This window comes from Opisthocomus hoazin, chromosome Z, assembly GCF_030867145.1.
Source record: "Opisthocomus hoazin isolate bOpiHoa1 chromosome Z, bOpiHoa1.hap1, whole genome shotgun sequence".
Lineage (NCBI taxonomy): Eukaryota > Metazoa > Chordata > Aves > Opisthocomiformes > Opisthocomidae > Opisthocomus > Opisthocomus hoazin.
The window spans coordinates 78,872,290-78,895,921 of NC_134454.1; the positions used below are offsets into that span (position 1 = coordinate 78,872,290).

The following is a 23,632-nucleotide window of genomic DNA, read 5'->3' on the forward strand; positions in this document are numbered from 1 at the left end:
CTTGTACCTGGCCTGTGGGTCCTGGAGCAGATCGAGGGGAAAGAAAAGCAGCCGGTGCCCCCAGCTCAGCATGGGCAGCATCCACCTGAGCTGGAGCATGGGTGATAAGTCCTGTCCTGGTGCCCTGCAGGGACACTCATAGGGCACTGTCATGTGTCTGGGGCACAGAGGGCTGTGGGCGATGAGGACTGAACCCAAGGACACACTGAGACAGCTCCTGCCCTGAACCGGCGGTGACAACATAGCTGCTGCATTACCCACATTTTTTCCTTTAAAACATTTGCCTCAGCTCCATTTTTCCACTGTTGGCACAAGGAGCCCAAAGCCAGACAAGGAGCCCTTCAGCTTTCCCGGGCAGCATGAGCACAGGACGCTCGTACGTGCAAAAGTCGCCCCGCGTGCCTGCGCCTGTCCCCATGTGTCTCGTGCCCACCTGGCCAAAGCCTCCCTGACCTGGAGATGTTCCTCTCCCGTGTGGGATGGGGTGGCCTTTGTAGGTGCTGGTCACCTGCAGCACCAGGGATGCCCCAGTGACATACGTGTCCCAGCACAGCAGTGCCTGCATGGCTTCTCCACCCAGCCCCGGTGGAGCTGACCGTGCCGCAGGCACCCGCTTGCGGTTGTGGTGCCTGCTGTGCTCTTTACAGCCACCTCTCGATGCTGATGGGTTTCTGGCCTCACCTTCAGTGCAGAGGTGAAGGAGCCTGGCAGGACCCTGCAGCCTGCCCGCTCATGTTGCTGTGTTTCAGGAGCAGTTAAACAATCATCATCTTTGGGGACCTGGGGCTTGGTTTCCCCTGATGGGAACCTGGAATACAAGCTGGGAATCTCATGGGGGTGAGCTCCCTGGGTCAAGTGGGAGCCCACCACGCTCTCATGCAGTGCAAGGACTGCCATGGACTACCATGGGCCACCATGGAATGCCATGGATCACCACAGACTACCATGGACCGCCACAGTCAGTCACAGACCACAGTGGGCTTCCTTGGACCACCATTGACCATCACAGTCAACCATGGACCACCATGGGCTACCATGGATGACCACAGACCACCACAGTTCACTGCAGACCATCATGGACCTCCTGGACAGCATAGACCACCACAGACCACCATGGACCACCATAGACTGTCTTGGACATCTGTGGACCATCACGGACCTCCATGAATGACCATAGACTACCACGGACCAGCACAGATGACCATGGACTTCCATGGATGACCACAGACTGCCACATACTGCCATGGACCACCACAGACCACCAGGACCAGGATGTTGGGCACAGCCCCATGGAAAGAAAACTTGTCAGCTCTGAGACTTGGGGTGACAAGTGCAGAAAGACTAAAACTCAGTGCGAGGCCAGGGGACAGGGAAGGCAAGATGGAGTTACAGAAACCCTAAGGCATGGTGAGCCCCAACACGCGTGCCCCCGGGAGCAGGTTGGGGGACAGCAAGCGTACCAAGCCCTGCCAGATCCCACCCCCACCTGGGATCCTCTCCCCCGTGTGCACTTGTGGGGGGATGCCCTGGTCACACAAGGCGCGCAGAGCCGGTGCAGCTCCCCCACGTGCCCTTCGGCTGCCCGGGTGTCCGAGTGGCACCCTGCACGGTCGGTGGGTTGTAGTCATCATCACTGGTTGTAGGGGTGTACGGTGGAGGGTGTACGGTGGACAGGCAGCAGCGACCGGGGCCCCTCAGCAGGCATGCACACGCAAACACGGGGTACCCCAGCACCCACGGGGCACCCCACGCACCCCACCCTGCCTGCGACGAGTCCCCCCCCATGCTGTCCCCACGCTCCTTCCACCCCCTCTGCTTTTCCCCCACATCTCTTCTCTTTTTTGCTGCCTGCGCTGGCTGCACCCTGCCCACGGCAGGTCCTGCGAGGGCATCACCGCCTCCCAGGCAAAACGACCCGCTGCCTGCTCCCTGCCCGCTGCAGGCAGGGAAGAGGACACCAGTCGGAGAAGGCTTCTCCCACCCAGGGTGCTGCCAGACAAGGCTTGGAGCTTGGAGGTGCCACTGTGGCTCGGGACATGAGCCCAGCGCGAAGGCACACTGGGGGCACAGGACCAGGCACCGTTGGCGCCCCGTGAACCTCCAGCAGCAGGGGTGATTTTGCAGGGGCTGTGGTCCCTGGTGGGACCGTCACCACACCCAGCCTCACGCCCCACGGGGGACGCTCTTCCAGACCTTCCCAGCTCCTTCTTTCTCGCCCGCGTTCGCTGCCGGTTGGGTTTCACCGTCCTTCAGCTCGGGCACCGCTGTCGGCCCCGTGCCGTGACGCGACCGGAGTATTTATAGCCAGCAACCCAATCCCCCCAGCTCGGGTGGTGCCGAGACCCTGCCGCGACGACGACGTGAAGGACGTGTCACTCGTCGTGGGGACACCTGTGGTGGCACCGGCTGGGATGGCGAGAGGGGCCGCGATTCCCAGCAGCCCCGGCTGCAGGGGGACACGTGCTGAGGGACCCCGGAGTGCCATGCCCGCAGCTCTGCACAGGCTGCTCTGGTGGCCTGCCCTGAATCCCGGGGGGGGGGGGACGGAGACCCCCTGCCCACCACTCAGCACAGCACCCCTCATGTGTCTGATACCATGGGGGGACAGGAACCCCCTGCCCACTTCTCAGCGCAGTGTCCCTCACACGTCTGATCCCAGGGGGGGACAGGGACCCTCTGCCCACTGCTCAGCACAGCACCACTCACATGCCTGATGCTGGGGGGGGGCAGGAACCCCCTGCCCACTTCTCAGCGCAGTGTCCCTCACACGTCTGATCCCAGGGGGGGACAGGGACCCCCTGCCCACTGCTCAGCACAGCACCACTCGCATGCCTGATGCTGGGGCGGGGGCAGGAACCTCCTGCCCACTTCTCAGCGCAGTGTTCCTCACACATCTGATCCCGGGGGGGGCATGGACCCCATGCCCACCGCTCAGCCGTCACACATCCGACCCCCATGGGACCTCGCAGGGCCAGTGGTACCAGCAGGAGCCACAGGGTCCCCGTGCAGCCATCCGGCCCCCCCCGCACCCCACACACGCGTGCCACCCCCCACAGCCTTGAGCCGTGGGACAGGGGCTGACAACACCCCCGCACAGTCCCCCCATCCCCCCCATCCCCCCGCCCGATGGGAGCAGGCGGCAGGCTGGGAATGCGAGGAATGCACCGCAGGCACGCTGCCCCCGCCGAGCCCCCCCTGCCCCATCAAGGGCCCCCCCCCCCCCCAGCAAACGCAGGGCACCTCTGTGTCCCCCGGGGCTGCGGCCGCCCCCCGTGGCAGCCGGGGCTGGCGTCCCCTCCGGTCCTTCCCCAAATCCCCGGGGGAGCACCGGCAGCCCGGCTCCGGTCGGGTTATCCCAGCCCCCCGGCATCCCCTGCCCTCACCCCCCCGCCGCCTCCAGCCCCCCGACATCCCCTGCCCTCGCCCCCCCGCTGCTGGGGGGGACATCCTGGGTGCTAGGGTCTTCGGTATTCCCAGGGCATCCCGCTTCTCAGGGCACGACTCCCCAGCCCCCCTCCCGCCCCCCAAATCCCCAGGGACCTCCCCAACCTCCCCCTCTGCACCCAGTGGGGATATCCACACCGACGGCACCCGATGTCCCCCCAAAGCGGACACCCAGATCCCGGGCACCCCCTCCCCAGAGCCCGTCTCCCCCTGCACCCCACAGCCCAAGACCTCCCCGAAATCCACGGCGGGGACACGCGCCCCCGGGATGTCCTTTCCCCCCACCGTCACCTGCCCCTCCTCAACCTCCAGCAGGGGCACCCCAGAACAGGGACGCTGCTCCCCAACTGCCGCCCCCCCAGAACTGAGGTACCCCTCTCCTCACCCCTTCCCCCTCCACCGGGAACCCCTTCCCTTACCCTCCCCCTCAACCCCCCGAGAGGGCACCCCAGAACCGGGACGCCTCTCCCCATCTCCCCCCACCCCCCGCCCCCCAGAACGGAGGTACCCCTTTCCTCACCCCTTCCCCCTCCACGGGGACACAACCCCCCCACACACCCCCTCCTCAACCCCCAGCGGGGGCACCCCAGAACAGGGACGCCTCTCCCCAACTCCACCCCCCCGACTCCAGAACCGATGTACCCCTTTCCTCACCCCTTCCCCCTCCACCAGGGACACCCACACCGCCCCTCCTTACCCTCCCCCCAACAACCCTCCGTCGGGGGCACCCCAGAACCGGGACGCCTCTCCTCAACTCCCCTCCCCCAACCCCCAGAACCGAGGTACCCCTTTCCTCACCCCTTCCCCCTCCACCGGGGACCCCCCTCACACACATCCCCCCCGTCCCGGTGCCGCCGGGCGGTCCCTCCCCCCCAAAACCCCCCAGCGGGGGCACTCCAGAACCGGGACGCTTCTCCTCAACCCCCCCCCCCGACTCCAGAACCGAGGTACCCCTTTCCTCACCCCTTCCCCCCCCACCGGGGACCCTCCCCGTCCCGTCCCGGTGCCGCCGGGCGGTGCCCCCCCCTCCCAAAAGCCCTCAGCGGGGGCACCCCAGAACCGGGACGCCTCTCCTCAACTCCCCCCCCCAACCCCCAGAACCGAGATACCCCTTTCCTCACCCCTTCCCCCCCCCACCGGGAACCCCCTCGCCCCGCCCCGTCCCGTCCCGGCGCCCCGGCCGGCGCGGCAGGGGGCGCTGCGGGTCCCGGGGCGGCGCCGCGCGGGGGCGGGCGGCGGCGGCGGGGCGGGGGCCGGGCCGGGGCGGCGGAGCGGCGGCGGCGGCGGCGGCGGGGGCCGGGGCGGAGGAGCCAGCGCGGCCCATGGCTCCGCGGCTGGTGCCGCTGCTGCTGCTGCCGCTGCCGCTGCTGCTGCTGCTCCCGCTGCTGCTGCTCCCGGCGGCGGGAGCGGGGCGGAGGGCGGCGACCCCCGACGGGACGCCCGCCAACTTGACGGTGGCGGTGGTGCTGCCGGAGCGCAACGTGAGCTACGCGTGGGCTTGGCCCCGCGTCGGGCCGGCGCTGAGCCTGGCGCTGGAGGCGCTGGAGCGGGGGGAGCCGCCGCTGCTGCCGCGGCCCTTCTCGGTGCGCGTCGAGTTCATGAGCTCGGAGCTGGACGGCGCCTGCTCCGAGTACGTGGCACCGCTCAACGCCGTCGACCTGAAGCTCTACCACGACCCCGACGTGCTCTTCGGGCCGGGCTGCGTCTACCCCGCCGCCTCCGTCGGGCGCTTCGCTTCGCACTGGCGGCTGCCGCTCATCACCGGCGGGGCCGTGGCCGCCGGCTTCGGCCGCAAACGGGAGCACTACAGCACGACGGTGCGCACCGGGCCCTCGGCCCTGAAGCTCGGAGCCTTCGTCTCCCACCTCCACGCCCACTTCAACTGGAGCGCCCGCGCCGTCCTCCTCTACGTGGACCGCAAAACCGACGACCGGCCCTACTACTTCACCGTCGAGGGGGTCTACCAGGAGCTGCAGGACGGCAGCAACCTCACCGTGCGCTACCACGTCTACTCCCCCGACGAGGGCGGACCCGACACCGCCGTGCACTTCATCAAGGCCAACGGGCGCGGTGCGTCGGGCGGAGGGGGCGGGGGGGGGGAGCGGGACACCCCGCCGGGGACGGGGCTGAGCTCCCCGGGAAAGGGGGGGGGATGGTGAGCGGAGGGCGCTCCCCGCGGGGGAACGGCGCAGGGCTCGGGGTGGGGGCGGGGAGGAGGCAAAATCCCCCGAGGGGCGCGGCGGGGGGGGAGGGGGATGCGGTGGGGTCCGTGTGGGGCGAGGCGAGGGGACGGGGGTGCAGCAAGGGGACAGGGGGTGCTGTGAAGCGGACGTAGAATACGGCAAAGTGTTGGGGGTGTGGTGGGACCCGTCCGGGGCACAGCGAGGGGGCAGGGACACGGTGGGACCCGTGTAGGATACAGCAAGGGGACAGAAACACAGTGGGACCCGTGTGGGGCACAGTAAGGGGCAGGGACACGGTGGGACCCGTCTGGGGCACAGCAGGGGGACAGGAGTGCAGTGGGACCCGTCTGGGGCACAGCGAGGGGCCAAGGACACAGTGGCACCTTTGTGGAGCACAGCGAGGGTCTGAGGACACTGTGGGACTGCCGTGGGGTCAAGGGGTCAAGGGCACGGTGGGACCCCTGTGGGGGCACGGCAAGGGGAACAGTGAGACCCGTGTGGGGCACAGCAAGGGGCCAAGGACGCGGTGGGACCCACAGCCAGGGGCCCAGGACACAGTGGCACCTTTGTGGAGCGTGGTGAGGGTCTGAGGACACTGTGGGACCGGTGCGGGGCACAGCAAGGGGCCAGGGGCACGGTGGGACCCTGTGGGGACACGGCAAGGGGCACAGTGAGACCGGTGTGGGGCACGGGGAGGGGTGGGCAAAGTGGGTTGTTTGCAGGGTGCAGCGAGGGGTGAGCGGGCACGTTCGGCTGCAGTGGGGCTGGGGGAGCAGCAGGACCTGCAAGGGGAGGTGGGCGCGCAGGCGACAAGGCAGGAGCCCAGGGCCACCACAGTGGCAGTGGGGGGGGTCCAGGGCAGGGTGGGGGGCCACAGGGTCCTCTCACTGTCCCCCTGCCCGGTCACACTGTGCAGGGGGAGAGCTGGGGTGGACCCTCACCTCGGTGGGATGCGTGGTGTGAGGGGTGCTGGGGCCACCCTGCCCTCTGCTTAGCAGGGTCCGGGTGTCCCCAGGGGCAAACGGGACCCAGCCACCTCCTCGGAGGCCGTGGGTGACAGTGCGGACGTGGCCGTCTGAAGGGCAGCGCAGGCTGTGGTTATGTGCCTGGTGTCAACACGCCGGTGTGGCCGTGCCGTGCTCGGGCAGAGCCCCCCCAGCCTGGCACCTGGGTGCCCCGGGCTGTGCCCGTCCCCGCTGCGCCCCGGGGACGGGGCTGGGGACGGCTCCACCCTGCTGATGGAGGGATAAATCAATTTGGTGCCTTGTGAGCGCCCCAGGAGAGCAGCTATATTGGGAGCGGGAGGAAATGGAGGGGCTTACGGAGGCAGCTGGAGAGCAAGGGCAGCCTGATGCTCTTTCATTATTGATGAGCGGGGTTGTATCGATCCCGGAGCCAGCCGCTCCACGATGCTTCTTAATGGATCCTGAGATGCTGTGTCATTAAGAAGGACATCGAGCCGGGATGAGTGGAGCCAGATGGGCCGACGTGGCTGAGACTGCGTGGGACCAGGCTGGGGGCGCGTGGCCGGGGTGCTTTGGGGTGCTGGACCGGGTTCCCTGGGACTGGGGCCGGTGGGGCTGGGTCCGTGGGACCGGGCGTCCCACGGTGGGCAGCGGGAGCTGAGCAGCATGTGGCTGCCCCTCTGGTTTGCTTGGCCGAGGGACTGGGATGGAGGCTCCCTGGCGTGCCGTCACCAGCCGTGGGGTGTGGGGGTGTGGAGCTTCGCGTGGGACGGGGACAGAGGACCGTGCAGGGGAAATGGCCAGAATCAGCGATTCCCATCAACGTTTCCGGCTTGATGCTGTAAATCACCCCGATGGGAATCGATCCCTCGTGGTGCAGGCAGGGGGTCGTGGCTGCCAGGGGCTGGGGGAGGAGGCCAGGCGTGGGCAGAGACCTGGGGGCCCTCCGAGCCAGGATGCGGGGCGGGTCTGGGACCCTCTGGCCATGGCCCGGAGTTGGGGGCAGGGTGTGGGGCCGAGTGCTTGGCCCTGTAGGAATGGGTGCTCAGGGCTGCGATGCCGATGTCCGGTGCCTTCCTAACCCACGGGTGTAGGACAGGGAGTGGAGACCCTGCAAGGCTGTCCCAGGAGTGCCCACCCCTGCGTGGCGTGGTGTGGAGAAGGAATCAGGAGCTTCATCCACAGCGGATGCCCGTGCCCTGCAGTGACACTGCGCGTCACCCCTCTTGGTGTCACCTTCCGTCTCCCAGGTGGTGGGCAGGAGTCTGGTAAACCTCTCCTGGGGAAAGCCGCTTCCCTGCCCGGCCGTGCGCCCCCGAAGCTGCCGATGCCCAGCATTTGCGGCTCGAAAGAGTGGGCGCGGGGCGACGAAGGCGCGTCGTCCCGTCCTGAGTACGGCTGCCTCACGCTTCCCGTTGCCCCTCTCGCCGGTGCCTGGGCGACGTGCGGGGGCCCACGTCTCTCCTGCCGCTCGCAAAAGGGCTGATATAATTAGAGCTGTGGTTGAGGGAATTAGCGGAGCATCTGCCTGCGAAGGCCAGGTCCCATGCCTGGGGAGACGGCTGTGTGCTGCTGCCGGGGGGGGAGCACATTTGGTTCTCACCCCCAACATCCCCCAGGGCATGGCTGCTTGGCCGGGGCGAGGGTCTCCACACTGCGGTGCCCTGCACTGGTGGGGCTGCTGGAAAATGGGATTTGCAAGGATTTACTGCCTGAAAACGGGGTTCGCCCTCACTTTAGGGTTAATCTTCCATCATGCAGGGGCCAGTCAGTGTCCTGTCACCCTGCCTGCCCGCCGGGACCGAGCGCTCTGCCTCTTGCCTCACGGGCACCCGCTCAATAGATGCCTGGGGTATGCGTGCACCGCAGCCTCGCAGGACCCCGTTCCCCTCGTCTCGGTGATGCTGAGGCTGCCTTTGGCCATTCACCGACCCCCATTTGCGTGGGCAGGCAGGGGTGCTGCCGGCCAGGCAGGAGGCTGCCAGCTGGAGGCAGCTGCCAGCGTCACGGAAGACCCCGAGCGCTGACCCTTCCCTTCTGCTCGGCTCCCGCGGCCTCTCCCCGGGGAGCCGTCCAGGCGCCATCGATCCTCTTGCTCGGTGGCCTTTGACCAGGCAGGCTTCTGCCGCCACGGCAGGGGCCGGCTGCCCCGGGGTGTCCCACCATCTGCCACCAGCTGTTGTGGCTCCACAGACCGTGCTTTTTCCAGGCGCCTGCGATGGGATGGGGAGGGCCCCAAGCGGTGTCCCTGTGGGGGGACCCTCAGCCCCCACGTGCCGGGGACGTGCCGAGCTTCCCGTCCTGGCCAAGAAATCTGGGGACAGCACATTTCTGGGTGCGGGACTAGCGAAGCGGGGAAGCAGAAAGTGTTTATCTGAGGTGTTGCAGCACTCAGAAGGAAAACATTTCTGACCCTGCAACGGGCTTTTGTTCGCGCACAGCCCAAGCTGCTGCCGTTTGCCTCTCCTCCCGTGCCCAGGAGCAGCTCTCCATGTTGCTGCAGGTTTCCTGAGCCCAGGGTGGCCATGCTGGGTTTTTTCTCCCACCCATGGGCTCCCTCCTTGCCCCTGTGAGCGACCCCCTGCCAGCCCTGATGTCTGTGTGGCTGGGTGCCTGTCAGCAGCAGGGACCCCATCCCGGGGATCAGGGACCCAATCCCAGGAGGCAGGGACCCCATCCCGGGGATCAGGGACCCCATCCCAGGAGGCAGGGACCCCATCCCAGGGAGCAGGGACCCCATCCCAGGAGGCAGGGACCCCATCCTGGGGATCAGGGACCCCATTCTGGGGATCAGGGACCCCATCCCGGGGAGCAGGGACCCCATCCCGGGGAGCAGAGACCCCATTCTGGGGATCAGGGACCCCATTCTGGGGATCAGGGACCCCATCCCAGGGATCAGGGACCCCATCCCAGGGAGCAGGGACCCAATCCCAGGAGGCAGAGACCCCATTCTGGGGATCAGAGACCCCATCCCGGGGATCAGGGACCCCATCCCAGGAGGCAGGGACCCCATCCCAGGGATCAGGGACCCCATCCCGGGGATCAGGGACCCAATCCCGGGGAGCAGAGACCCCATTCTGGGGATCAGAGACCCCATCCCGGGGATCAGGGACCCCATCCCAGGAGGCAGGGACCCCATCCCAGGGATCAGGGACCCCATCCCAGGGAGCAGGGACCCAATCCCAGGAGGCAGAGACCCCATTCTGGGGATCAGAGACCCCATCCCGGGGATCAGGGACCCCATCCCAGGAGGCAGGGACCCCATTCTGGGGATCAGGGACCACATCCCAAGGAGCAGAGACTCCATCCCGGGGCTTCCTTGCTGTCCCCAGCCCTCCCCGCGCTCTGGACCCAGACGGGGTGCCGGGCCCCACACAGAAGGGCTGCGGGCCGGGGCCGGTGCCCGAGCGTGACATTCCTCTGCCGCCACCGCCTCCTCCGTTGCTCAATCCCGGGTTCTCCAGCCAGGCTGGCTGGAGCGGGGGCCCTCATTTTCCGGGGGGAGGGAGGAGGCGGTGGCAGGATCCTCAGCAAGGACGAGGAGGGCCCCTGCTCGGGGGGGTTTTGGACACTCTCGGGGGCCCGTCCCCGCGGACTGTAGTGCCCCGCGCCAGCCCCGTGCCGTCCCCATGCAGCAGCCGGGTGGGCATCCCGTGGGGGCTGGCCGAGCCCCCGTCGGCGGCTGGGGGCACGCGGGGCGGCCGGCCGGGGCCCGGGCACCCCCTTGCCGCCTGGCTCGCACCAGCGAGATGCTCTGTTTCCAATTAGCGCCGGCGGCCGCCGAAGGTGCTGGAATCCGGGAACCTGCGCATTCCTGCCGCGGGGCCGGCCAGCCACGAACCCAAACATGGGTTTGTCTGTTCCCCGGGGGCCTCCGGCACACGGCCCTGACGCCTCTGCTGTCCCCCCTCCCAGTCTCCTGGCTGGGGCCGGCCGGGAGCAGCCAGAAAGCCGACGCCGGGGACGGCATCCCCATGCGTGGCTTTTGCTGGAGCAGGGCGTGTGGGGTCTGTCTGCCCTTTGGGGGCTTGGACTGGATGACCCACAGAGGTCCCTTCCAACCCCGAACATTCTGTGATATTTTGGAGCAAGGGTTCCCCCGTTCTCCTTTCCCTCTTCAGCCCAAAGCGGCTGATGGGGCAAGAGCGGGTCATGGCCGTGGGGCACGTGGCGTGAGCAGGCGGTGAGCCCAGCGCTGCCCCATCTGCCTGCTCCATCCTCGAGTGTGCCCCTGGGGCTGCTCTGCCCCACGGCCCCGAGGGAAAGCATCCCACCCCACGCCTGAGCGGGGTGCCCTGGGGTGGGGTGGGCTGGCGTCGCCCCCCTGACGCCCCGCGTCTCGCCGGCAGTGGTCTATCTCTGCGGGCCGCTGGAGATGCTGCAGCAGATCATGCAGCTGGCGCAGCGGGAGAACCTCACCAACGGCGACTACGTCTTCTTCTACCTGGACGTCTTCGGGGAGAGCCTGCGGGGAGACTCTGCCCGCGACCCCTTCAAACCCTGGCAGCAGAGCCCGGGCCAGGACTCGGGGCTGCGGGAGGCTTTCCAGGTAGAGCTGTGCCCACCTGCCTGGGGACGGGGACAGGGACCTCCCCAGCCTGGCCCCGGTGCGTGAAACAGGGTGCTGTGCTTGGTTGCAGATGGTGCTGGTGATCACCTACTATGAGCCCCAAAACCCCGAGTACCAGCGCTTCCAAACCCAGCTCATCCTGCGAGCCAAGCAGAAATTTGGGGTGCAGCTCAACTACTCCCTGGTGAGCGAGTCACCCTGCGTGATGGGGTGGTGGGGACCTTCCCCATGGGGCTGTGGCACCTCACCAGGGTGCAGAGGGTGGGACACGGCCATGGGCAGTGCCAGAGGGGCCATCCCTGGTGCCAACGACCGCGGGCAGTGCCATCCCCACAGGATGGGTGCGTGGCCCCAGTGTGGGGTTATGCGGCTGTGGGTGCAAGTGTGGTCCCAACACGGGGCTACGGGGCCGTGGGTGGGTGCGTGGCCCTGGTGTGGAGGTCTTGTGGCCGGAGTACCCCCGTGTGGGTGGCCGCAGGTGTGCTGAGGATCCCCCCCGCCCGCCCCGGCAGATGAACCTGGTGGCGGGGTGTTTCTATGACGGGATGCTGCTCTACGCCATGGTGCTGAACGAGACCCTGCGGGAGGGCGGCTCCAAGAAAAACGCCACCCTCATAATCGAGAAGATGCGGGACCGCAAGTTCCAGGGTAATGGTGGGGCAGGGGTGGCTGGACTTGGAGGTGCCACAGGGGTGGTGAGACCTAGTTCCCGTCCCACCTGGGTCTCTCTTCTTCCGCAGGGGTGACAGGGCTGGTGAGCATGGACAGCAACAATGACCGGGACACTGACTTCAACCTGTGGGCCATGGGCGACCTGGAGAGCGGGCAGTATGAGGTGGGGGCTGGCACCGGGATCCTGCCGGCAGCCGGGACTGGAGGGTGGGATGCTGGGGGGGGGAGCTCAGCTCTCTCTGCCGTAGGTGGTGGCACACTACTTGGGTGTGGAGAAGCAGATCCACTGGCTGGGACGACCCATTCCCTGGGTGAAAGGGGCTCCCCCCTTGGACAACCCACCCTGTGTCTTTGACGTGGATGACCCCTCCTGCGATAAGAGTAGGTATACCAGGTCCCCACGTCCCTCAGTCCCCAGCACCCTTCCCTGTGGGTGCGGGAGAACCTGGTACCTGTGGCCAGCCAGGCCACGCTGACACCGCCTCCCGCCTGCAGCCCCCCTCTCCATGCTGGCCATCGTGGCTTTGGGCACCGGCCTCACCTTTGTCATGTTTGGCGTCACCAGCTTCCTCATCTTCAGGTCAGTCAGGGCTGGGTGAGCCTCTGCCTGGGCACCGGGCACCCCTCAGCCTGGCAGGGGGGCGGGCAGGGCGGGGAGGTAGGGGGGCCTGACCCCCGTGTGCCCCCCAGGAAGCTGATGCTGGAGAGGGAGCTTGCCAGCATGCTCTGGAGGATCCGCTGGGATGAGCTGCAATTCGGGAGCCCCGAGCGATACCACAAGGCAGCGGGCAGCCGGCTCACGCTGTCACTGGTGAGAGCTGCCGGTCCTGGGGCACCACCATCCCCCTGCCCCTGCCCTGCCCTCCTTCCCTGCATGACGCTCCTTCCTCCGTGATGCCCTGCACGGCCCTCTGTCCCCTACAGAGCCACCGCCCCATTGCATCCATCCACTACAGAGCCCACCGCCCCATTGCATCTGTCCCCAGCGGAGCCACAGCCCTCCATCCCTACGTAGCTCTCCACCACCGATCAAGCCACACTTCGTCCATCCATTGCATGACTCTCCATCCCCTGCAGTCCCTCTTGATCCACCCCTGTATCCCCTACAGAGCACCATATCTCATCAGACCCTCACGTGGCCCTCCATCCCCTGCACAGCCACATGTCCTCCATCCCCTACATCCCCTGCAGCGTGCCATACCTCACCCTACAGGCTTCACCCTCCCTGCAGAGCATGCAGAGCTTGTCCTGACCCTTCAGAGCTCATTCTGCACCATCCCCTGCGCAAACACTGGGTATCCCTGCCTGTCAGCCCCTGCCCTGGGGTCCCCATCCCTAACCCCCTCCTTCCCTGCAGCGCGGCTCCAGCTATGGCTCCCTGATGACCACCCACGGCAAGTACCAGATCTTCGCCAACACCGGCCACTTCAAGGTCAGTGCGGCAGCTGGGGAGCCAAGCCGTCCCCCCGAAACCCCCCAGCACAGTTGGGATGCTCCCCCTTGGCTGCACCCCCACCCCGTGGGATGCCAGCACCTTCCTCCCGTCCCCAAATCTGCCCAGCGGGCGCTGACCTCTTCCCACTCCCTGGCACCGCAGGGCAACGTGGTGGCCATCAAGCACATCAACAAGAAGCGCATCGAGCTGACGCGGCAGGTGCTCTTCGAGCTGAAACACGTAGGTTTGGGGTCTGGCCTGGGGTGGGCACCCTGTTTGGGGGGGGGGGGGGCGGTGTCGGTGGGAGCAGCGGCGTATGTCCTCTGACCTCAAGCCCGTCTTGGCCCCGCTTCCACCTCCAGATGCGGGACATTCAGTTCAACCACCTGACCCGCTTCATCGGGGCCTGCATTGACCCCCCCAACATCTGCATCGTCACTGAGTACTGCCCGCGGGGCAGCCTGCAGGTAGGGGGCTTGGGGGTACCGGCGGTGACAGGTAGACACTCCTGGTGACTCAGCTAGGCTGGATGTTGAGGACAGGGCTGTAGGTGCTGGTGGCCACCCGAGCTCCACAAGACTCGCAGCAGAGCTGCCCAAGCAGGCGTCAGAGGCCAGTGGAGGGGAGGGGGTGGGTGCCGCAGAGCCCCCCTGCAGCTGGGTGCTCGGTGAGGCTGGTGCCGGTCCCACCGTCGCCTGGGTGCTTGGTGGGATCCACTCAATGTGCCGCCCCAGGACGTGCTGGAGAACGAGAGCATCAACCTGGACTGGATGTTTCGCTACTCCCTCATCAACGACATCGTCAAGGTACCCAAGCAAGGGGCACGAGGGGCTGGAGAGGGTGCCCGAGGGATGTCAGCTTCACCGTGTCCCTCTGCCCCAGGGAATGGCCTTCCTGCACAACAGCATCATCGGCCACCATGGCAGCCTCAAGTCTTCCAACTGCGTGGTGGACAGCCGCTTCGTGTTGAAGATCACCGACTATGGGCTGGCCAGCTTCCGCTCGTCCTGCGACAGCGAGGACACGCACGCCCTCTACGCCAGTGAGTGCCTGCCTGGGGGGGACAGGGGGACAGGGTGGCCCTGCCTCACCACCCCGTGGCCGTGTCCCACCAGAGAAGCTGTGGACAGCCCCAGAGCTGCTGCAGAAGGGGCAGCTGCCCACCCCGGGCATGCAGAAGGCCGATGTCTACAGCTTCGGCATCATCGTGCAGGAGGTCGCCCTGCGCAACGGCCCCTTCTACATCGAGGGCATGGACCTGAGCCCCAAAGGTGAGGGTGGGGGGCGGGTGTGGTGTGGGGGTCGGGGGTCCGATACTCACCGTTGGCCACCCCCCGGCAGAGATCGTGCAGAAGGTGCGTAACAGCCAGAAGCCCTTCTTCCGCCCCTCCATCGACATCGGGGTGCACAGCGAGGAGCTGGCGGTGCTGATGGAGCGCTGCTGGGCGCAGGAGCCGGCCGAGCGCCCCGACTTCGGCCAGATCAAGATCTTCATCCGTCGATTCAACAAGTGGGTGGCTGGGGAGCGGGGACAGCCACGGGGGCGGCGGTTGGGGGCCCCTCTTCCCGTGGTGCCAGCTGCCTGCACCCCGGCAGGGAGGGCAGCACCAGCATCCTGGACAACCTGCTGTCGCGCATGGAGCAGTACGCCAACAACCTGGAGAAGCTGGTGGAGGAGCGGACGCAAGCCTACCTGGAGGAGAAGCGCAAGGCGGAGAACCTCCTCTACCAGATACTGCCCCAGTGAGAGGGGGAGAGAGGGGAGCGTGTGGGGCTGGGGGGTTGGTGTGGGGTTGGTGTGTGTCTGCTGCCGTGTCACTTGCTGGCTCTCCATGCTGGTGTAGGGCAAGGGGGGGCAGGGGAAACAGGGGATTTTGGGGTGGAGGGAAGCCCACGAGCGTCTCTGCTGTCCTCGCCAGCTCCGTGGCAGAGCAGCTGAAGCGTGGGGAGACGGTGCGGGCCGAGGCTTTCGACAGCGTCACCATCTACTTCAGCGACATCGTGGGCTTCACCGCCCTCTCGGCGGAGAGCACGCCCATGCAGGTGAGAGCAGGGCTTGGGGGGCAGCCCCTCTGCGGGGCTTTGTGGGGGGCTCACACCCTGGCAGTGCCATCCTTGGGGCTGGGGGGGGACATGCCCGCTCCCAGCCCCACACGCACCCTTGGTCCATCCAGGTTGTGACACTGCTGAACGACCTCTACACTTGCTTCGACGCCATCATCGACAACTTTGACGTCTACAAGGTGAGGGGGGGGGGGGTGGTGAGCACGTGCAGCCCACCCGAAGCGACAAGGGCAGCGAGGAGCCCGGGGTCTACCCGCTCCCCCCGACCCCACAGGTGGAGACCATCGGGGACGCCTACATGGTGGTGTCGGGGCTGCCGGTGCGCAACGGCAAGCTGCACGCCCGCGAGATCGCCCGCATGGCCCTGGCCCTGCTCGAGGCCGTCAAAACCTTCAAGATCCGCCACCGGCCCAACGACCAGCTCTGCCTGCGCATCGGCATACACACCGGTGAGCCCCCCGCGCCGCCCGGCACCGCGCCTTGGGGGGGAACGGACAGGTTGCTCGCCCACCCAGCCGGCAGCAGCCCCAGGCATCTCTGTGCCCGCAGGTCCTGTGTGTGCCGGGGTTGTGGGCCTGAAGATGCCGCGGTACTGCCTCTTCGGGGACACGGTGAACACCGCATCCCGCATGGAGTCCAACGGCCAGGGTGAGCTGCGGGGCTGGGAGCTGGGGGCTGGTGCCGGGGTCCATGGCCCCCCCCGCAGGCTCCTGGACCCAGGCTTTTGCCCCTCTGTGCCACCCAGCCCTGAAGATCCACGTCTCATCCACCACCAAGGAAGTGCTGGATGAGTTTGGCTGCTTCGAGCTGGAGTTGCGTGGGGATGTGGAGATGAAGGTGAGATGACCCCGGTGGGGTGCCAGCTCTCCCTGCCGCAGGGGCGTGCCATGGGTGGGCGAGTCGGGGCTGGGACCCCTTGTCCCCCTCGGTGCTGGGGACGGCGAGGGTCTCACCGGCCCCCTCCCCTCCCAGGGCAAGGGGAAGATGCGGACATACTGGCTGCTGGGCGAGAGGAAAGACCCCAAAGTCATCTGAGCCTGGCGGCAGTGGCGGAGCCCCCAACCCCGACGGGGCCACCGTGCTTCCCAGCGCCTGGCCCCCCCCCCCCCCCGGGAAGCACCGGAACCCCCCTCGTCACCACAGCCCCCCAGCTCCACCGCAGCCCCCCTGCTTCAGCAGGGCTCGGGCACGGCGGGGGGGCCAGCGGCCACAGCACTGCCTGCCTCCCTCCATCGGCACCAGCAAAGCCCACCTCCCCCCGCTGCCTCTGCCGGAGGGGGGGAACCGGCCCCGATCCAGCCCGGGGGGGACCCCGTATCCCCCCACCCTCTGGGGTCTCGCCCCCCCTGCCCTCTCCCCCGCGGCTCAGCTGGCTCTGAGCCGCTCCCGGGGCCTGGCTGCCCCGAAGGGCACTTCGCCGTCTCTTTTCAGTCCCTGGCCCCCCGACAGACGCTGCGCCCATGTCAGCCCCTCTCTAGGGGAGGGAACTGGGAGCTTCTGCCGGGACTGACCCCTTGGCCAGGGCAGGCTTTGATGCTGCGGCTCCCCCCCCACCCCCAAAGCCCGGTCTCCCCCTCCCCTGTATATAGCCCCACCAGGTCGTGTAAATACTTTCCCCCCCACACTTCCAGGTGTAAATATAGGAGTCGCTGCGAACTATTTTGTTGAAATACAATCTTCCCCAAACCCCTCTGTCCCCCGAACTCTGCTTTGACCTGTCCTGGAGCACCGATGGGGGGGGGGGGGGCTGGGGGGACCCCGACATTGAGCTCAGCCTGGGCTGGGGATGGCTGCCAGAGCATCCCGGAGCATCGTACCCCAGGGGTCCGGCTGCGTGTCACCCGTGGTGGGCACCGGGAGAGGGCACGTCCCAGAGGACAGGGATGTGCCCAGGAGGGAGGCTTGGGGGGGGTCACGGCAGGTTTTTGGGCAGCGGTGACTTGCAGAGGGACCGGAGGGTGTCCCCACGCCTGTGCTGCATGGCCCCACGGGGATGGGGATGCCAGGGACGCGATGATCCCCCTCCAGACACCCGGCCTGAGGCCAACCCCGGGGCAACAAGGACGCTGGGACCACCTGGGCTCCCCCCCATCATCTTTATTGCTTGTGGGGACAGAGCCGGCCGCTGTGCGGGGCACAGGGCAGGGGCTGCGCGGGGTGCGAGGTGATGGGGGTGGAGAAGGCTGCGTTCCTCCGAGAGGTGCAGATGCTGGTGACACCCTGGAGGGGAGGGAAAGCGGAGAGGTCCCCGTCGGCTGCTGAGTCCCCTGGGGGCTGGCAGGGCAGGGCACCGGGGGGCTCACGGACAGGCTGCGGGCTTGCTCCAGCCAGAAGCTGCGGGAGTCGTGGGGCTGTGGGCAGAAGCGGTGACAGCAGGCGGGGGGGGACAGCGTGCTCGGGGGTGGGACACACGGGAGCTTTGTGTGTTCCCTGGCGCTGCCACAAGCTGGGGGGAGCGACTGTCCCCTGCTTGTAGCTGGGTGGTTGGCAGCAGCATGGAATGGAAGCCCCCGGCAAGGTAGTCCCGGTGCGTGGTGGAGACCGACTCCATGGGCATCCGGCGAGGAGCGATCTCCTCCAGCATCTCCTTCCTGACAGCAGAGCAGACCCAGCACCCCTCAGCTCCGGGGTGCCTCCCCGCCACGGGCAGGCACCCACAGCAGGGTCACCCCCACTCCGGGGCATGGCTCCGGGGCCGGGTGGCACACGGGGACGCGGGCTTGCCTGTATTTTTGGTAGAGCATGGACTCCAGCATGGCCTGCCGCTGCCCTGGGAGGGGAAAGGTGCCATCAGCCCCGCAGCTAAGATCCCTCTGCTGCCTTTCTGGGGGCATGTGGATTGTGGGGAGGGGTCTGAGCCTCACCTCTCCCCAGCAGCAGGGCCCTGTGCGGCAGGCGGTAGGTGTCCCTCGCCGTGGAGCTGCCAGTGGACTGGGAGAGGAGCTGGTGGGCCAGCAGCCCGTGGTGGCCATGCCGGTAGACGAAGCCCTCACCGCCCAGCTCCCGCCCCGGGACGGTGTCCAGGTGGTTCATGGCTGGAGTCACGAGCTCCAAAAAGGGGGCACGGTCCTTCTGGCCAGCTCCTCAGGAGAGCTGGAGCAGGGACAGCTTGTGGCTTGGGCAGGGCTGACCTGTCCTGCGTGCCGGGGGTCGGTCAGCCTCGTACAGCCCCCTCCGACCCCCTGGGTGCCCCTAAGGCTGGTCAAGTGTCCGATGGCACTTGAGCAAACTGTGGGGTCCCCGGGCTGTGGCAGGGCTTGGCCCATGTCCCCCCCCCAGCCCGGATCGCCCAAGCAGGCGTCCCCACAGCCCTGCGACGGGCTGAGACCCCCAGTTCCCGCCCACCCAGCGGCGAGCCCCCGGCTCTCCGCCTTCCGACTGATTGAATTTCCTCCCCTTTCCATCCCACCAGGCTCAAGGTCGTCCGGGGAGCTCTGGCTCGGCCAAGGGCGGCTATTTAAAGAGAGGGGGCTGCCTGCAAGCGGGGGGGCTCACAGCACATGGGACGCGGGTTTCAAGGGGCATTTCCGACGGACCCCAGCCGGTGGTTACCTCGTCCTGCCAGCTGTGGATCAGGCAGCTCCCCCGGGGCACCAACCGGCCGGGCTGCTCCGCCGGCGTTTGCAGGGAAGCGGGCTGCACCGGCACCATGACGGGGGTCACCTCGCCGGGGCAGGTCCCTGGCTTTCCGGGGCCGCAGGGATCCTTCCCATCCTCAGCGCTGGGCACGGCAGGTGGCTCGGCCGTGGGCGATGGTGTCTCCTGGGCTAGGTCCTCCATGGCGGACATCACCGGGGGCATCTCGGTCCCGGCTGCGGGTGTCTCCCCGTGGCACGGGGGTCTCTCGGTGGGCACCCTGGGCAGGAGGATGTCACCGTGGGCCCTGGCCACGCACGGTGGCCTCTCCCTGGGCCACATGGGAGGCACGTGGCCCATCAGAGCCACCCTGATAGGGGGGACAGTCCCTGAGGCAGGGCGGTGGGGTGCAACCTTCAGACCCGCCCCCCCCATCACCCAGCCTGTGCACAGCCCCCACCAGCCCGGGCAGAGCCCTGATTCTGGGGACCCCGGGTCCCCTTGTGGTGTCACCCCCACCCCGGAGCGGGGGACAAGGGGCTCTTCTCCTTCTGGGGGGAGGAAGCAGTGCTTGCTGCTGGGTCTGCGCTCTGGGGGGGTTCTCCCCCTTCAGAACCCCCCTGTCCCCCCCTAGCCCCCTCCCCACCCAGCAACATCCCCAGCCTAGGCACTGCCTCCCAATGCTCCCCCCGTTCCCCCTCCCGCGGCTCTGCACCCCCCAACACCCCCTACCCAGCCTCTGACCCCCAACGTGCCCCTCAGGCGCGACCCCCCTCGGGCCGTGCCCCCCACCCCCCCCATCTCCTAATGCCCCCCGTCCCCTTAATGCTCCCCAGGGCCCTGCCGCCCCCCCCCAGCGTCTCCCTCGGGGTCACCCCGAGCTCCTACAGCCCTCGGTGCCGCCGGCCCGGACTCACCCTCGGGGGGTCTCGGGCCGCCCCCCCCCCCTCGCTGCCGCCTTCCCGCCTCCACGGTGAACCCGCTCCGTCTCCATGGAGACGGTAAACACCCGCCGCCGCAAGCTCATTGGCGGCGCCGGCTGCGTGGGCCCCTCCCGTTGGCGGAGAGCCTGAAGGGGCGTGGCGGGGCCCACCCCGGGGGCGGGGCCGGGGGGCAGGCTTGGCGTGGAGCGGGGCAAGAAGGCGGGAACGGGGGGGCAAATGGGCGTGGCGAGGGGCGTGGCCGGGGCAAAGGGGCGTGGCCGAGCGCAGCAAGGGGTGCGGGAGCTCGGCGGGGCTCTGGGCGACGGGGTGACCGCCACCCCCGGGTGCCCTGTCCCCCCGCCCCGGCACCACGGGGGCCGTGGGGGGGTCCCTGTGCCTGGCCAGCGCTCGGGTGGGCCCCGTGCCCGGGGCAGGTGCGACGTCCCCGGGGCTGGGGTCACGCCGCGCCCCGTGGCTTCCTCCCACCCCGCCGTGTCGGCCTGGCCCCCGGGGGGGGGCGTCCCAGGGCGGGACGGGCCCTGCGCCTGGCTGGGCGTTCCCGGCGGGCGTCGAGCAGCTCCCCTCGCCGCCAGCCCTCGCCGGGCCCCCGTCCCCCCGTCCCCCCGAGGCCCGGCAGAAGAAGGGCCCTTTGATGGGCTGTTATTCCAGCCCTCTGCGGTGCGCGACGGCGGGGCCTCGGCCTTGGGGCCTCTTGTTTTTCCTGGCCCACGGCTGTGCCCGGCCCCTCTGCCCTCAGCCGGCCGGGGCCCCCAGCGGGGATCGCTCCTCCCTCCGGGCGTTCGGCTCAGCGCCATGCCGGGGCTGCTCCGGGCCCATCTGCCGCGCAGCTGCGGGGAGGAAGGAGAGACGTGTCCCAGAGCTCGGGCTCACCCGTCCTGTCGCCACGCTGGTACCCCAGCTCACGCCGGGAGGGGTGGCAGCCCGAGCACCCCGCCCCAGCTTCCCCCCTAGGGTGCTCGTCCCCGCAGCATCCCCGGATTCCCCACCGGACACCGGCGGGCTCGTCCCCGGGGATGCCAACACCCTGCCCGGGGGACACCAAAGTGTGGGACGGGGAGCCTGGCGACGCTGGTCCAGGGGGTGCGCACCCACCGCTGGGCAAACCACTCTGCAGTGGCATACAGGGCATCGCCTGGAGCTGCTGGAGCACATCTGGCCACCTCTGCATGGCTGACACATCCCCCGCCACCCCCCCCCCCCCACTCCAGCCCAGCTCTTTTGGGAACTTGCGTCACTCGCGATAGACTTGGGCTGAGGAATGAAAACAGCCCTGGGCCCCCGCACCCCACCCCCCCCCGGCCCCAGCCCCACGGGGCCGTGACCGCTGCGCCGCCCCGGACTGACAAAATAAACCCGGCACAGGGGAAAACGCGCTCGCAGGCGTCCGTCCCCTGACCTCGCGTGCCAGCGCTTGCCCTCCGCCAGGCGCGGTGTCCCCAGGGGGCTGCTCCGGGTGAGCCCCGGGGGATGATGCCCTCTTTGGACTCTCCAGGGACCCCCAGCCCCTTTTTCGGGATCCTCGCTCCCCTGGGGATCCCCAGCCAGGGTGCCCGAGAGTGGCCCCAGCCCGTGCCGATGCTCGAGCAGGTCTCGGAGGCGGGAAGCAGCAACGCCCAACATTTCCAAGGTTCATTTGCGCCCCGAAAACATTCCCCGTGCTATACTGGGTGTGGAGGGGGAAGCGGCCGGGCTCTGCCGCAGCCCCACGCTGCTCCCGGGGGGGCCCCCGCCACCAGCGCCACGGAGCCGGGTCCCGAACAGAGCCGCCATTCTCCCCGTCGGGCTGCGGTCCCCTGCGCGGCTGCTGGCGGTGCCAGGTGGGCCCTGCTCCGCGCCAGCACCGGCCCCCCGACGCTAAATATAACCACGGCGCCCGGCCACGGCGCCCGGCCACGTTGGGAGCAGGAGGCGCGGGACAGGGAGCGAGTGACTGCGCGAGCATCCTCCCCCTGCCCCACGTGTGGGCACCCCACTGGTGCGGGGGTCTGGGGGCGGTGCAGCTTGGTGCAGTTGGGGTGCGCAGCACATGGGGGTGCTTGGGGGGCAGCCTGGGGGGCACGCAGGGACGCTGGGGCCGGGCTGTGACAGTGGGGCTGGGAGGGCAGCCCAGGGCATCGAGTACCACTGGCAGTCCGAGATGCTCCCCAGCTCTGGGACAGCCTTGCGGCACCCAGCCTGCTCTCCCCCTTGCCCCCCATCCAGCACCACGACAGGCCTTTTTCCTGTGGGATGTGGGGCACCTCCCCCTCTTGCTCTGACTGGGGTGCTCCAGAGCATCTCTGGCGTGGGCAGATTGGGATGCTGGGAGCCCAGACCTCGCCCTCCGAGACGCAGGCCACCAAGCCCCGCCTGCATCCCCGCAGCTGTGACACCCCGAGCCCACCCCCGCCCAGGCCGACCACCCCCCAGGGAGGGCAACCCCAACACAGAGCCGCCGCCCAGAGGATCCTTTATTGGGGGGGCGTCGGGGCTCAGCCGGGGGGCCAGCCCATCTGCCGCCCACCCAGCACGTGGAGGTGCAGGTGGTAGACGGACTGGGCACCATGCTTCCCGTCATTGATCACTGCCGGGAGAGCAACAGGGCGTCAGGTCAACTCAACCCTCAGGTGTCAGGACAACCCACCCACTGGGACCCTCCACCTCCCCCAGGTGTCAGGTCAACGCAACCTTCAGGCATCAGGTCAACCCACCCATCAGGATGCCCAGCCTCCCCCAGGCATCAGATCAACCCAACCTTCAGGCATCAGGTCAACCCGCCCATCAGGACCCACCACCTCCCCCAAGCATCAGATCAACCCAACCTTCAGGCTTCAGGTCAACCCGCCCATCAGGACCCACAACCTCCCCTGGGCATCAGGTCAACCCAACCTTCAGGCATCAGGTCAACCCGCCCATCAGGACCCACAACCTCCCCCAGGCATCAGATCAACCCAACCTTCAGGCATCAGGTCAACCCGCCCATCAGGACCCACAACCTCCCCTGGGCATCAGATCAACCCAACCTTCAGGCATCAGGTCAACCCACCCCCTGGGACCCCCCCCCACCTCCACCGGCAGGGGTACTGTCCCGTGGCGGGGGGACAAAGGGCTCACCCAGGCGGTAGCCATCGTCCAGCCCCTCCGCCTGCGCCGTCCGCGCCGCCACCACCAGCAAGTGGCCCAGGAGCTGCAGGGTGGGGGGCAGCACGAGGGTGAGACCGCCTGCCTGCGTGTCCCCGCCCCTCACCGTGTCGCACGGACACCCCCCTCCCGGACTCACCTCGGAGTCCTGGGGACCCACGCGGCTGATCCTCGGGATGGGGCGCTTGGGGATCACCAGGAAGTGCACGGGGGCTTGGGGGGCCACGTCGCGGAAGGCCAGGCACTGCGTGGGGGGGGTGGGCGGTGACCCCCCGCCCGTGGGTGCTAACGCCCACCCCCCAGACACCCCCGTGGGGACACGCTCGTCGCCGTCCCCGCTACCTTGTCGTCCTCGTAGAGGATGTCGGCGGGCAGGCTGCGGTCGATGATCTTGCTGAAGACGGTGGCCACCCCGCCCGCCGCATCGCCGCCCGCCGCCGCCCGCTGCGCCGCGCCCACCTCCCCGTCCTGCCCGCCGCCCCCCGCCACGCACCGCTGCGGGAATGTGGGGGGGGGGGGAGACGGGGGATCGCGGCCTGCGACTCGCGGGGACGGGGACCGCGCGGTCTCGGGTGGGGGGGGGGGGGGGACACGGAGGGGTGGAGGACGCGGACGGGGGGGGTGAGGGGGTGCACACGGGGGGTGACGGGCGGGGGTGG

The 23,632-nt window shown here is 68.5% G+C and overlaps 2 protein-coding genes across 3 annotated transcripts; one reads left to right on the forward strand and one right to left on the reverse strand.

Annotated features, from left to right (window-relative positions):
* The first annotated feature begins 4,766 nt into the window (after window positions 1–4,766).
* Window positions 4,767–17,010, forward strand: NPR2 (natriuretic peptide receptor 2). The gene is made up of 22 exons (XM_075411121.1): window positions 4,767–5,514; window positions 10,942–11,141; window positions 11,233–11,346; window positions 11,675–11,810; window positions 11,903–11,997; window positions 12,083–12,215; window positions 12,330–12,414; window positions 12,525–12,645; window positions 13,192–13,266; window positions 13,432–13,509; window positions 13,632–13,736; window positions 14,004–14,075; window positions 14,152–14,311; window positions 14,385–14,540; window positions 14,611–14,779; window positions 14,866–15,012; window positions 15,189–15,312; window positions 15,444–15,512; window positions 15,608–15,782; window positions 15,883–15,981; window positions 16,079–16,170; window positions 16,306–17,010. Exons 1-22 carry the CDS (start codon window positions 4,767–4,769, stop codon window positions 16,366–16,368), a joined length of 3,216 nt encoding a protein of 1,071 aa, XP_075267236.1. The 3' UTR covers window positions 16,369–17,010.
* A 414-nt stretch (window positions 17,011–17,424) lies between these two features.
* On the reverse strand, window positions 17,425–23,202 carry LOC142358914 (uncharacterized). 2 transcript variants are annotated; one of them, XM_075411562.1, is made up of 7 exons: window positions 23,113–23,202; window positions 22,947–23,019; window positions 19,827–20,680; window positions 18,886–19,189; window positions 18,198–18,264; window positions 18,058–18,103; window positions 17,425–17,924 (listed from the first exon to the last, which is right to left on the reverse strand). In XM_075411562.1, exons 2-7 carry the CDS (start codon window positions 22,959–22,961, stop codon window positions 17,633–17,635), a joined length of 1,578 nt encoding a protein of 525 aa, XP_075267677.1. In that variant the 5' UTR covers window positions 22,962–23,019; window positions 23,113–23,202; the 3' UTR covers window positions 17,425–17,632. The 2 variants fall into 2 exon arrangements, 1 of the variants encoding a protein (XP_075267677.1); XR_012761945.1 differs by lacking the exon at window positions 17,425–17,924 and having other exon boundaries at window positions 18,075–18,103; window positions 18,198–18,469.
* Between the last annotated feature and the right edge of the window lie 430 nt (window positions 23,203–23,632).

Excerpts from the sequence above, each read along its gene's own strand:
- LOC142358914 (XM_075411562.1), bottom strand. Across the intron at positions 18,265-18,885 it reads TCCACAGCTGGCAGGACGAG|TCCACTGGCAGCTCCACGGC; the intron begins GTAACCACCGGC and ends CTCCTCTCCCAG. Across the intron at positions 17,925-18,057 it reads ATGCTCTACCAAAAATACAG|GAAGGAGATGCTGGAGGAGA; the intron begins GCAAGCCCGCGT and ends CTCTGCTGTCAG.
- NPR2 (XM_075411121.1), top strand. The coding sequence starts at position 4,767 with ATGGCTCCGCGGCTGGTGCCGCTGCTGCTGCTGCCGCTGCCGCTGCTG. Across the intron at positions 12,415-12,524 it reads ACCAGCTTCCTCATCTTCAG|GAAGCTGATGCTGGAGAGGG; the intron begins GTCAGTCAGGGC and ends TGTGCCCCCCAG. Across the intron at positions 15,013-15,188 it reads CTCTACCAGATACTGCCCCA|CTCCGTGGCAGAGCAGCTGA; the intron begins GTGAGAGGGGGA and ends TGTCCTCGCCAG.